We start from the raw sequence: 13,663 nt of genomic DNA on the forward strand, positions 1-13,663 counted from the left end.
CACGGCATGGCCAACAACCTCCTGCACCTTCATGGCATGGCCAAAAATCTCCTGCACCTTCATGGCATGGCCAAAAACCTCCTGCACCTTCACAGGGTGGCCAACAACCTCCTGCACTGGCACTGAAATCACCCTGCTGATGCCAAACCCAACACATCCAGCCCAGAGCTGCCGCAGGGATCAGAGCCGAGCGGACAGGGGAGGTTTTGCCATCCACCCGCTCCGTTTTCAAGAGCTGGGCTTTCGGTTCAAGCACTCTCCTTTACAGCAGAACCAATGGCTGAGGCTCTCAGAGAGGACACCCGCTAGCTGCAGGTTATTTAGGAACGTGGCATGGACAGGACTGTTGGCAGCTGTACTTTTTCCACATATTTTTGTTGAGAGAATTCCAAACCAGACATGCCAGCGATGGCATTTAGGACGACTCCTTCAAACGGCAGGTAGTTCAAATGCACGAAGACACTCGGGTGTCTTATGGCACTTCTCAGCGGTTTCAAAGGTGCTCGAACCCTTCCACGGAACCAGACTTACCACCTCGGGCTGTACCAGGAAACACAAACCAGCAAATGCACGGTTAACACCTGCCTAATCAAGCAGACGAAGGAGAAAACAATCTTGATATGCAAGGGATACCTCAGTGAGTGCCACAAACAGCCCAAAGCAACGACCTCGCGGTGATCTTGTCTGCACGATTATACGTAAGAGGCCCAGCCGTGGACCCAACTGAAACACGTGACATAAATCTGTATTTTTAGATGCTGCGGGTGCGGTATTGCACAGCCTCGCTGCAGAGAACTGGGACCGTGACGCTACCAGCCCAACGCTATTTGATAACTGGTTTTCCATCTCTTTCATCTACTCGGAAGAAAAGTCTTCGGGGCTGTTCCGCAGCCACTTCACGTTCCGCGTGCCAATTTACACGGCGTTCATGAGCAGTGAGGCTGTTACCTTGCTTTTTCTTCTTCATATATATTGTTTTTGCCGCAGCTGTCTCGAGCTCCACGGCAGTAAGCACTATGCAAATGACCGGTTACTAGATGGTGCTAATTTAGAAGGGAAAAAGGATGCTGGAAACCCTCAGTTCAAGTCCCAAATAAACCACTTGTTTCCAGTTGCCTTGGGCAAGTCACTTGATCTGCCCTTAATTCTGTTTTCAAAACAGAAATGAATATTTCTTTACCTGGCAGGGAAGCTGAGAGCATAAACCCATTAAAGACTGCAAGGAGTTCAGATCCTACCGTGATAAGCAATTACTTAATGCATATGCAACGGCTGGCAGCATGTGTTGGTTGTTCCAAAATACACACAGAGCTGCTTGGCCAGATGAATGCATCAGATATTTTCTCAACAACAACAATAAAAAGCGAGGCAGCAACAACAAACCGCCGCAAAACTGCAAGTTGGCTTCGGAGGGGTGAGCGTGCTCTCATCTAACTGAACGTTTCCTTCTGCTGTGTAAGCGTGCTTGCTCGGATGCACAAAGCAGGTGCCTCCTGCAGAAGCTGTGTCACCAATTCGGGTCCACGCAGAGGGAAACATCAACCAAAGAGGCTGGAGGAAACACTGTGATGCCGAGTGCCACGGCTTTCCAACGGAACAAGGAACCACGCAGAGTTACAAAACTACCCAGCGTACATCTTTATTGATGATTCACAAAATCAAACATCAGCCATCCAATTCGCTCCGGCAGTTCCAGGACGACGTTTTTCCTTGCTAGGTCTGGCTGATTTTTCCAAGGTAAACAGCATTTGCTTTTAACTCGGGGTGGGGAGAATCACGCTGTACAGTTGTCATTTCGTAAGAGCAAGATGCATCTCAGCCGTGACAATACTTTGCAATTTTATAATGCTCAATCTTCAAAGCGCCGTGCAGGCATTTAATTAAAGCCTATTAAAGCCTCCCAGCAGTCCTGGCTCCCCGTCCCTTTCAGGTCACACCTCCTTATTAATATTTCACACGAAACCCCCACTACCTCCCAACAATACTGATTCAGTACTCCCATCACTCCTGTTAGTCTCAGGAGAACCTCAACCCTTTAGTTAAGGGTTTATTTATTTATTATCACTCCTGAAATCACTAACGACGTGAACTGTTATGAAACGAACAGCATCTGTGCTTCCATAACCTCACCAGAACACGTGTTATTTTCAGTAAGCCACCATTAAGTTCACGGAGAGCTTCGTGATACCCAAATCTTCTCCATTTCCCACTAAAACGCACTGTCCCATGCTCACGTTACGCACACGTGGCGACACCAGCAGTTTGCTCCGCTTCAGTCAGCTGCTGAGCTACAGCAGACAGGAGTGAGGGAACCTGGGGAAAGGAATCACGTCTTTGATGTTGTCAACTCCCAAGATGTACTGCAGGTAGCGTTCGAACCCCATCCCGAAGCCTCCGTGGGGAACCGAGCCGAATTTTCGGAGGTCTAGATACCTGCAATTTAAAGAGACAGTTAGACTTGCAGCGCGTTTACGCTGATGTAATTACAGGGAGCTTTTTATCTAGGGTTTTGTTTCCCATCTTAATTACTTCTCCTTGCCCCTAACCACTGTGGGTTTCTGCCAACGCAGCCGGGACAGGCCGGGGGTGGGGAGAGGTGTGGCTCCCTGACAGGCAGAACTGTGTTAGCAGAAACCCCGAGTGCAAAAGCATTTAAACCAGCAGAGCTACGCCTTGCCAATGGGCTAGAGCCTGTTTTGTTTAGGAACAAGAACTCATCTGGGTACAAAGCACGGCTTTAACATCACAGCTCTGCTCACGCTGAGAGCACCTCTGCAAGTTTTAATAGCTAAAATATCCTGAGCGGAGGCACGAGCCCAGGTCTGACAACACAAAACAGTTCCACCCTCAGAGATGGAGGCGCCTGCTTGCATCTGTTTAGCCCGTGCCATGCTGGTGTTGAAACCTGCCCTTCAATAAAGTCTTTCATTTTCTGTCGAGTCACCATTTCAATAGCCTAAATAATTTCATTTCCAGTAATTTCTTCAGAAGACTATTTCTTGGCCCAAACAGGTCCTGCTGTCTGCTGAATTTTCCTTCAGACCTTTACTTTTCTTTTAAGGTCATTATGATAGCTTTTTTTCTCCCCAAATCACTCTTACAGGCTGATTCATTTATTCCCCCAGCAAGTCAGCAAAAAATCTTGGACGTATCTCCTCCAAAAATGAGACCTGGAACAAGACATTTCATTTCTGAAAACAGTACCTGTCGTCAACAGAAAACTCAGCTCCCTGGTTTGGAAGCACATATTCCAAATATCATCGAATCCCAGAACTGCTTGGCTTGGAAGGGACCTTAAAGCCCATCCAGTTCCAACCCCCGGCCACGGGCAGGGATGCCACCCACTAGATCAGGCTGTCCAGGACCCCATCCAACCTGGTCCTGAACACCCCCAGGGATGGAGCTTCCCCAATATATGGGTGTCAACAACATTGCGAAGCTTCTTTAGAGCTCCCCATTGCCCTGCTGGATTTCACCTGCTGTGATGCACAAGAACTGTGTGTGCGGCTATAAAATGTCACCAACAGTTTTATTTTAAGAGGAGTGAACAACTTCTCAGTGGGTTTCTTCTTTTACGGGGCCACTTCTGAGCCTGCTGAGGCCACAGAGATGTTATTCTTTATAGGAATGCCCTAGTAGGGGATTGAGTGACTGCACATCAGTTACGTGCTTTTAATCTTGAATATTTCATCATCCTACTTTAAAAATGGAAGTAAATTTAAATATAAATATATAAGCAAGCATTCTTAAATACATATATGCATATAATTATATACTAATAATGTATAAATACGTGAATAATACATATAAATATATATAAATACATATAAATATGCATCTTGAATTTATACATGCTTACACTATATCATATAATTATATACCGTGTAATTATGATATTATATGTTATGTATTAAATTATATATTAAATATATTTAATAAAATAGATAGTACTGGGTTTGGCTGGGATTATTTTCTGCACAGTAGCTCGTACGGTTCTACATTCTGGATCTGTGATAAAAACAGCGTTGACAACACCTTGATGTCTCAACTACTGCGGAGCAGTGCTCCCACAGCATCAAGGTCTCTTTCTGTTCCTCCCACCAGTGAGGAGGCTGGGGGGAGGCAGCACAGGGAGCTGGGAGGGGACACAGCCAGGACAGCCGACCCAGCTCGCCAGTTTTCACACTTTTACCTTTCTGATTCTCTTCCCCATCCCACTTAGGGGGGAACAAAGAAGTGGCTGTGTGGAGCTTCGCTGCCTACCAGGGTTAACTGACAATATATATAAAAATATGTATTTATTACATTTATGTAATACATGAATAAACGTAATAATACATAAGTACACTTAATAAATACATTAGTACCCATAAATACGTATGTATTATATATTTTGCTTGTATTTTTATATATATACTTAGATAAACATTTATATTTAAGTGTATTTTCTTGCTTTTCAAGGTTTTGTTGGTTTGCAGCCTACATTTTAACAGTGTGAAGCCAAGGCAATGCCACTGATCACCTCTGCTTGCAAAACAGAAGTACACTCTCTGACAAATGGCTAAGCCTGCAAGACATTGCCCTGGCAGACTCAGTTTGATGGTAAGACTTTTTAACAGAAAGTATTATTTTTTCTTGCAGTTCATTAACGGTAGTTAGTATTTGGGAAGCCGTATATTACAGTCAATCCAATCTTTTTTCATGGGGCTCCCCCTCCTCCACTCCACTGCCTAAACAGTAAAACCAAAAGCAGAACTTCCTACCTCTTCCTAGCACTGACCCACAACGGTTATGCCTGTGCTGCAAGCTGAACAGCAGGCTCAAGAGAGGGCTATTTGTTGTCTAGTCCCCGGGGGCCCACAAGCTCTCTGTTTGCACATGGTGGTCTCCATCCTAACCCGCTTCATGCACACTGCATTTGTGAGAATTTAGGTTTCCACTTATAAAACAGGATCTGCCTCCGGGGAGCTCTGCTCTGCAACTTTTCAAGGGTTTGCAAGGAAGACGAGGGGCAAATCTGATGCTGAGGGCGGTGACTTGTAAAATATGAAAGGGCTCCTAAACGTGAGGGATTTGAGTGCTGCCCATGGCACGTCAGTCTGTCCCAGCTCAGCAGTTCTGAGCTGAACTGGCAAAGCAGCTGGTGACAACTCCAGCAGCAACTAGCAATTTAAACAACAGCACAAACCCTGCTGATGACATCAAGGAGCACATCTCAGCCTGTGCAAAGGGAGTTGAGACTACGCCTAGCACCTTTTCTTCCCTTTTGCTGGCAAGAGAGTTTACAAAGTCATCATAAAGAGATGAAGTAACTCAGCTTCTTCCAGATGAACAATAATAATAAATTCTACCCTTGCTTATCCAGGGCTTTCATCTGCAGATCTCAAAGCACTCTGAGAAGCCATTTTGGCAAAAGGACCGAAACAAAACCCATTAAAGTTAATAGAAAAAGTCCATTGAATTAAACGTGCTGGGGATCAAGCCTGTGAATCCTTCCTGATGACTGTGCTCAGACGAAGCAAAGGAATTGAGAAATTTTCCATTCTTCCCAGATGAAAGAAAAAGTAACTGCCTGCAGATGAAAAGAAAAATCCCTTGAGGCTGGAAAATGTTCCCTGAGGTTTCCTTCATTCAATAATCTCCAGACATTGGATGTTTCTCACCTCAAAAACAGTCATGAACTAATCTAGCTATTTCTCCCACTGCCCCATACTTATGAGGAGGGATGAGCCCCTCATTGGCAACTGGGGGGCCGTGCAACATTATTCTAGGGGGGAAATAAGTTTGTGTGACCCCAGCTAGTTCATGTTCAGGACCTGGAGGGCTGGTTGCTCTTCTGAGATTTGAAACTTACTAAAATGTGTGCTGCAACAACATCCCCTGGCAGTGAATTCCTTGGCTTGTTATGTGCCAAGTTAGAAAAGCATTCCCTTTCATCCCTTAAAAAACCTATGTCCTTTTACCATCATCGTGAGATCCTGCGCTGCACAGCAAGGCCCTGTGAAGAACAGCACTCTCCTAGTGACCATTCATAAAGCAGAATGTATTCTTTTCAGTCTCCTTTCAAAACAAATACAATTGGGATCTTTAATAGAACTGTCTTGTTATCCCGAAGCCTCCACAGCCAGTTAGAAAGAAGTACAGCTGAAAGAACAAAGACATTGCAGTCCACGAAGCGGGATATTCTATGGAAGAAAAAAAGACACTGAGGAAAAAATATGGGTAATGGAAAACTGCTAGTGAAATGAGATGGCATTTGCAGGGCCTTTGGTTAAATGTTTCAGGTAATGAGCATGCAAAGTCCCAGCAGGTTTTGATGATGGGTAAAATGTTGTCTTTGGTTTTGTACGACTTCTGCTCTGCTACAGATTTTTGGGAATCTTCCAGCGCTTCCATGTTCTCACCAGAGAAGCAACAACAGGGTCAGGCTTCTTCCAAGGAGAGCGATGGTTTTACCTGTTTTCACTGGGCTCTGAAGGAGGTTAAAGGAGGATACGAATGCTGTGACTGCTCATCGATCTGAAGTGGCTCACCAGTGCTGCTGTTTCTTAAGTCCTCTCCTTTCTGCCTTGCCACAGAAGAGCCCAACAGAATTCTCTGACATTAGAATCATAGAATCATTGGGGTTGGAAAAGACCTCCAAGGTCATTCACGCATCAAAGACAATTATAAAAAAGAAAGGCCAAGAAGACTGAAGCTCAACATTCATCATCTAGGGCAGGAGCAAGGCCAAGATGACACAGTAATATCCATCCTGAGACAGCAGGTAACATCTGCCCTGGTGCCGTGTCCTTTCACCAGCATTGCCCTGTAAGATCAGAAAGGCAGCTGGACTCCAGAGGGTGCAGTATGAGGCTGTCTTCTCCATTCATGCCCCTGATGATAATTCAAGTAAGGAAAGGGGTACTTTTATGTAGAAAGACTACCTGAAATGATGCTCGGCTGGTATGGGGACGTGTTCATTACAAAGTTTTGTTATTGCTTGTGCTAAGTTGGCACTTGGAGTCTGCAGGCAGCATCAGGCCCTGTTTATAAGGCAACACACTCAACGCCCTATGGCCACAGAGAATTCAGGCTTTGCCCTGTGGAGCTAACAGCCTAAACGGGCAAAGAACAGCAGCAAAGAGGGGCAGAGGCAGCAAGTGACTTCCCAAGGTTAACTCTGACCACCTGACTTTCCCACCTCCATTGCACAGACCTCAGTCTAGCCAAGATCAGCATCTACAGCACGGAGCTCTTTTCTATCTACAGTTCAAAGGAAAGAGGTTGAAAATAAGATAAAGTTACTGCAAAGTCAAGCCAGATGCTTCCCCAGCTCATTCTTTACGGAAAGAAACCTGCACAACAGGAAAGATGTACTGAACTGAGGGAGATTCAGAGGAGTTTGGCCACATGCTTTTATCTACATCTTTTAAAAGCTTTCTAGAAGACAGGAATGGGCAGAAGCACCACACATCATCAGTTGCCTCTTTGACCGATGATTCCCCCACAAGCAAGGAAGTCTTGAAGCCACGAATAGAAGCAGCGTGTCCCAAAATATCCTCATGCTTAGTCAGGGAAGAAACCAGGCAGAAACCGAGATAATGGCATTATACAGGGGATTTCAAAAGGGACTGCATCTTACACAGCTGCCCATTCAGAAGTCAGCAAACATTATGCTTCAAAAAGAATGACTCAGCTTGTTCTCAGAAGAGTTTGTGTGCCAGCTTTGGAGACTGAATTCAATCACTGAAATGGAGGAAATTAATTTCAGGCTCTCCTGCCACTTTCATTGAGAAGATGGATGCTGGCAAACCGCCTACCTCTTTTCTGGCAGATTCTGGGCCAAGAGGCCAGTAGAAACCGCAGATCTCCCGCGCCTCCCTCGCGCACCAGACTCTGCTATGGCAAGGGTCTTCAATCAGTTTCAATCTTCTCTGGGAAGCTGCATCATCCACAATGGCGTGGAGGGAAAAAGGGAGCAGAAAATCTCCAAAAAGAGACTGCAGGAGGAAGGAGTTTCCAAAATGTCACTGCTACATGTCAGGGTTAGGAAAAAACCAACCAACCCAAGTACCACCAGGAGTCCTGGGATTTTTTTTTTTTTTTGAGTATTTCATATGAGTTCCAAGGGGGCAAATAAGAAGGAGAGCATGCTAAAAGGATTCAGCTTGACTACTACACCTTACACAGACACACTGGACATGTTAACAGCTCTCTTCCAGCAATTTTACTTGAGAACATGGACAGTTAAAACATACACCTGTCTAAAAATATTTCCTGTAAACAGAAGCTACGGGCTCAAAGACATTCCAGAAAGAAATCTTCACCCTGTGCTCTGGGTTTGATGAGTTGATACGGTGTATTCTGACCTATAAATGCAAATAATAAAGACATTTCGTTCACCCCGTTTGCAAATGGATGCTGTAAAGGACTGACAGGCATTGGGCTCTTCCTAAGTGATTTCGTATTGTGGGAGGAGGAGAGTGGAAAAATCTACTACTACTGCTTTTTCAAGGCAGTCTTCCTAATGAGCATTCCAAATACTGAGGAGCATTTGGGTACACTCTTCTAAATTTATAATTCTCTGCAGTATCATCCTCTCAGGAGCTATGACCAAGTAAATACCAAGAAACACTTGTCAAGAGGGGCACTAAAATCTTGTCATTTTAATGGGCTACACTGTTAATTCAAAGGTTGTTCAGTCTCCTTAGCAGGACAGTTTTAATTGCTTCAATGGATTTGTTAGGGAAGTTTTTTCGATCCAATTGCCCTGTCAATTGTAAAAGGAGTTATTCATGGAGCTGCTAAAGGTCACAAAGTGCTTGTGGTTCTGCATCCTGTTTGTCTCATGTGATGGTGGACAGAATCTATTCGGCTTGGAACGCGCTTTAATGATTTAATACCACTGATGAGTTGTAAATTAATCCACTTCACGCCATCCTGAAAGGAATGACCTGTGCTGTCCGTGGCGAAATTGGGAAGATAAACGATACAGCATTAGATTAAGTTTGTTTAAATGAACTGCCTGTGCCATTTAGATCAGCAGTGATGGCAGGACAACTGGGCCAAGAAACGTCCCCCCAAGAAGAGAATAAAAAAAAAACCACAACCAAACAACCACCAAACAGTTGTTTTAAGAACCTCAGAAGAAGAAATACAGCTTACAGACCAAGATATTGTCTTACCACTGGTAGGCATCTGCAAGTCCTAATCTGTGGAACAAAAAGAAAAAGCCTCATAAGTAAAGGAACACAGCAGATCTTCAGGAGCAGCACTTCCCTGGAAGACAATATACGAGGGAAGGGAGGCTCTCATGACTACACTCAGTCCAAAAAGGAAAGGCAGGAAGTTAAAGGAAGACGTGATAGGTGGCTGTCAGCTCTGGCACTTACTAGACCTCTCAGATTCCCAACACGCTTCTTAAAATGCCAAGTTTGTTTCGTAAACATACGGGTTTGATCCCAGCTTCATGCAAAAACTTCTGCACGTTCTTAACTTTAGGCAAATCAGTAAACTCTACTTGTGAATTTTCGGAGAGAACAGGCCTAAATACTAAATTTACATGCAGCCAAACTCACTTATAAATGAGTAAAAATCTCTTCACATGTGCGGCTATGGAACGATGCAAATTTTCCCCTTTCACAAAGCCACTAAAGGTGCCATGGATTTCATAACGTGTAAAACCATTAAATAAAAATAGTTTTGGTAAAACTCTTAAATAAAGCCATGGCTTTTCCTAATTGCCACCACTGCAGCCTCCCCCTTTTCCTGTCCTGGCAGAAAACGGAGCAAAGTTGATGCTTTTTTTCCCCCCATTTCTCTCAACACAAACAAAAACGTCTGTAAGCAAAATTAGATCGTTTTGATGATCTTCAGTGCACTGCAGCAGTCCCTGTAGGACTTGGAGATCTGTTGTAAGAAGTGTGCATAAAGAGCCAAGAATCCAGTTAACTCTCTAGTTACGGTGGCTCTGCAGGAATTTAAAGAACTTAAAGGCACTAACAAAGTATTTTGACTCGGCACATGAGATCCTGAGCACTCGAAACTGAGAAAAACATGTTCAGTGTTATTATTTTCCCATGTGTTTCCATCTTCAGTGCCGAGCTGTACTTTAAGGTCACTGTAGATACACCATTTGTAGTATGAAACGCTTCCTGTGTGTTTCCTGCCAAACAAAGAGGTCTGGCTTTAACCTTTACAAGGATCCCTCCTCCAGCGGCACACCTGGAGGGCTGGGGACTCAGGATCTCACTGTCAAAACTGAGAAGTGCAGCAGGAATACTGTACTTAGCTTCAGATGAAGATGAAGATGTACTTTGCTTCTGGGGAGTTCATAGGGAGAATAAAAACACACATAGGGAGGTCTTGCAGGGAATAATATCATCCTACACTGTAAGCTGAGAACCAGCATCCCAGTGATTTAATTGCCCTGTCTTTTGCTTTCATTATTCTGAAATGGGTTTTGCTTTTCTCCGCTGACTCGATACATCTCCATGGGCACGCAGCTGATTTAAGTGACGAATTCAGTCCCAACATGCAAATGATGTTACTCTGGGATTAATCCCGCTCCAAAACTGCTTTGTACAAGTGTATGACTGGCACAAACGGACTCAAAAGGTTCTCTGGAAAACTCAGACAGGATCTAGGGAGTGATTTTCCATGGAGATTTACCCCATCTGTAACGTCACTTATTGTTAACTGAAGTGCAGCTCTGATATTCTGACACTGAATTGAGCCTAAAATCACTCCATGTCACGTGAGCCAGAACAAAGCAGCAGGGAAAGAGACTGTCAAAGAGCCTGCATGACTCAGAACAGGTCCTAGCCACTTCCAGTGAAGCTTCCCACCAAACCGTTAGCTAAGAAAAGTATTCTCTGAAATGATGCCACCGAGGCATCACGGCTAGCAGAGCTTCTGACCAAAACTGCAGTTCCTCAGTTGCACAACGCAGTAACAAAAATATCCGAGCTCTGTGTGACAACTTCCACCTTCACAATCAGCTCTCAGCCACCAAAGCTGTGGAGGAAAGGTTCAAGGACAAAGTGTTTCTAGCAGGGCCTCCTGGCACCTGCAGGCCCCACGTACCTCTGCAGGCGTGATTCGAGGAAGGGCAGGCGCTCCTCCCTCAAGCTGCCTCCACACAACTCCCCTATTCCTGGTACGAGGAGATCAACAGCTGCAACCTTAAAAGAAAGGCAAATAGTGGCAGTTATGCCCTATAGTCTACAGCAGAAATACAGCTGACACTGGATGGCTGTTTGTAAAAAGCTACCGTGATTCCCCCGTTGAGTCCAGGACTCTTAGGGAAGTGTTTGCACGTGCTCAAAAAGTCTCTTTTGGGCAGGAGAAGGCTGGGAGGAAAACCTAAACAAGGGCTGTCACGTTCCAGACTGAGGACATTTGCACCACGTGGTGTGAACTGAATGCCATCAGGTCACTCTGGAGACAGGAGTGCAGGCAGGCAAGTCTGTACGTGGTGCAAAAAAACAAACAGGAGCTCGCGAGGAGGCAAACATACACAGGACCTGATTTCCTTAGAGTTTATGCAGCTCCGGTGACAAAGTGATGCTGTAATGTCTCTGCGTGGCCCCATTCCTTCAGACTGCTCTAGTGGTAACAGTACCAAGGGATCAATGGCACTGCTGTGCTGATCCAAGCATTAGGATCACAGCGTTATCACCCATGCCCTTAGGTTTTGGCCGGTTTTCTTCTAAATTTTGCTCTGTAGGTGCTAGAATTAGCGCAAGCGAAGCAATAGCAGGAAAAATACACCAGGAAAATAAACAAACTATGGCAAATCTGTCTTGAGGGACTTAAAAACTTAACGCTACCCAACTCTGAATCTTCCTCCCTGACTACTCCCTGATACTCTGACTTTGGGGATTTCTTCTTCAACAGGAAGAAAGACTGGGCAGGATCACCTAATGGGCATGTCTCATCTTGGACTTCTTGACTGGAGGCCCACAGAAGGCTACCCCCATCCATCAGGGGCTAAGGCACACGATCAGCTGAAAAGGAGGAGGAAGCACGACCCGTGGACTCACTGTTCGTTGGGGTCCGTCTTCGTTGTCCCGCATGTAGAAAGGTTTGAGATCGTACGGGTAGTTAACGACAAACACGGGAACCTCACCGCAGTGCTGCACCAGGTACTTCTCGTGTTCTGTTTGGAGGTCACAACCCCACTGTGAAGACAAGAAAAGGGACCTGGTGTCTTGCTTTGGTGCACCTTGCTTGTGGCAAGAGACACAGCAAAATCCCTGCAGGGGAGAGGCGTGGCTTTGACCAACACAAAACCACCAGCAGTAACTCCGAGCGCCCACAGGGCATGGGGAAAATGTGCTAAGACAACAGAATTCCTCAGGTTTTAAGGCAGAGCAAAGCAATGAAAATAACATCGTTCAATTTCCCAGAACAGGGCCAGATTTCCCTGCATCTGATATCAGATCAGAAAAAAAACCCCACACCAACCCCTAAAAAACCCAACAAACAAAAGCCTCTGTCCTGCAGGGAAATAGGCAGCTATCCCAACCTGCTTTACTCAGCCCAGCACACCAGCCTTATTTTGGCGTACAGAAAGCAGCTCTGCTAGGATGACCGCTCTCTTCCTTGCCGTGTCCTGTTACAAGCCACATTAATACCCACTTAGGGAAACCCAGCATCCTACCAGCCCGTTCTTCCTTGCTGGAATACCTGGCCATCTGCAACGCCCTTTGCTTCTCCTGCTTTCTTCCAGCGATTTCTTACAAATTCTGGGGCTTTCGACTAGAAACCTCCACCCCACTGTAGGACACGCAAAGAATACAGAGGAAGGAGGGAAACAGATACTCTGCGGACTCTTCTCATCTGAAAACATCCTGAGTTTGCTGTCTGAGACCAAGACAGTACAGATTTGACTGAGATGGTTCCTTTCCATCCCATGCTCTTAAGAAGTTATCTGATAAATCTCCTTCGCAACAGAAAAACAGCAATGATTTGTGCAACAGCACTAGAGGAGTGATTTGTAGCTACATTCCCCTACAGGATTTGTGGTTCTACACCCACGTGTACACAGAGACCAGACGGTTACCCAACCAACTATGAAGAACCCTCCAGCCAGAGGGTTATTTTCCTTGAAATAGCAGAACAAGATTAAGATGAATCGCTATCCAGGAGATGAGCACAGCCAGGAACGCTCTCCACACTGGTGTACAGGTTTGAAATTAGGCAAAACACAATTTTCAGAAACCCGTAGGCTAAGACTGAAGAGAATCATGCGCTTCTCTTTCCCAGGTAACAATTATACTTTGGAGAGACAAGGGGTTCCCTTTACCTACACATCATTATATATTTTGACATGGCTTTGGCTTATTAAAACTTGTAAAACTTTTGGTGCTATCTAAATATCGTTCCCTTATTTGAAGACTGCTGAAGAACGATGACAGCAGCCGACACCAGAACACACTCAGCACTACTCGGAGGCAGAAAGAGAGAAAGCAGGCTTCCCCGAGACCTGCAAAGTTCGGTCTGGTTGTGTGCAAAAACAGGCACAGGGAGAAACAGCCACGCGGCCACCTACCTCTGGCTTAAAAGCAAAAGTTTGAGAAGCTTGCTTCAAAATTTCCACTGCTTCATTGTAGGAAATTCTACAAGACAAAAAAAAAGCAACTTTCAAGATAACTGTGAAAGGAATAACAAGGAAGTT

At 45.1% G+C, this 13,663-nt stretch overlaps 1 protein-coding gene and 1 long non-coding RNA gene across 3 annotated transcripts in view; both read right to left on the reverse strand.

The window, feature by feature from the left end:
- Positions 1–107, reverse strand: part of LOC118169150 — a 1,339-nt gene extending 1,232 nt beyond the window's left edge. Inside the window, exon 1 of the long non-coding RNA XR_004751942.1 lies at positions 58–107. This is a non-coding gene — a long non-coding RNA (uncharacterized LOC118169150). The remainder of the gene's footprint in view (positions 1–57) is intronic.
- A 1,507-nt stretch (positions 108–1,614) lies between these two features.
- The window catches only part of NARS2 (asparaginyl-tRNA synthetase 2, mitochondrial), a 50,245-nt gene continuing 38,196 nt past the window's right edge, over positions 1,615–13,663 (reverse strand). For both annotated transcript variants that reach the window (XM_035330168.1, XM_035330160.1), the window contains exons 10-14: positions 13,538–13,604; positions 12,027–12,164; positions 11,068–11,165; positions 9,168–9,194; positions 1,615–2,433 (exon numbers count right to left, since the gene is read on the reverse strand). In XM_035330168.1, coding sequence (XP_035186059.1) covers positions 2,289–2,433; positions 9,168–9,194; positions 11,068–11,165; positions 12,027–12,164; positions 13,538–13,604 — 475 coding nt within the window. In that variant the 3' untranslated portion in view covers positions 1,615–2,288. The remainder of the gene's footprint in view (positions 2,434–9,167; positions 9,195–11,067; positions 11,166–12,026; positions 12,165–13,537; positions 13,605–13,663) is intronic.

This window comes from Oxyura jamaicensis, chromosome 1 (assembly GCF_011077185.1).
Source record: "Oxyura jamaicensis isolate SHBP4307 breed ruddy duck chromosome 1, BPBGC_Ojam_1.0, whole genome shotgun sequence".
Lineage (NCBI taxonomy): Eukaryota > Metazoa > Chordata > Aves > Anseriformes > Anatidae > Oxyura > Oxyura jamaicensis.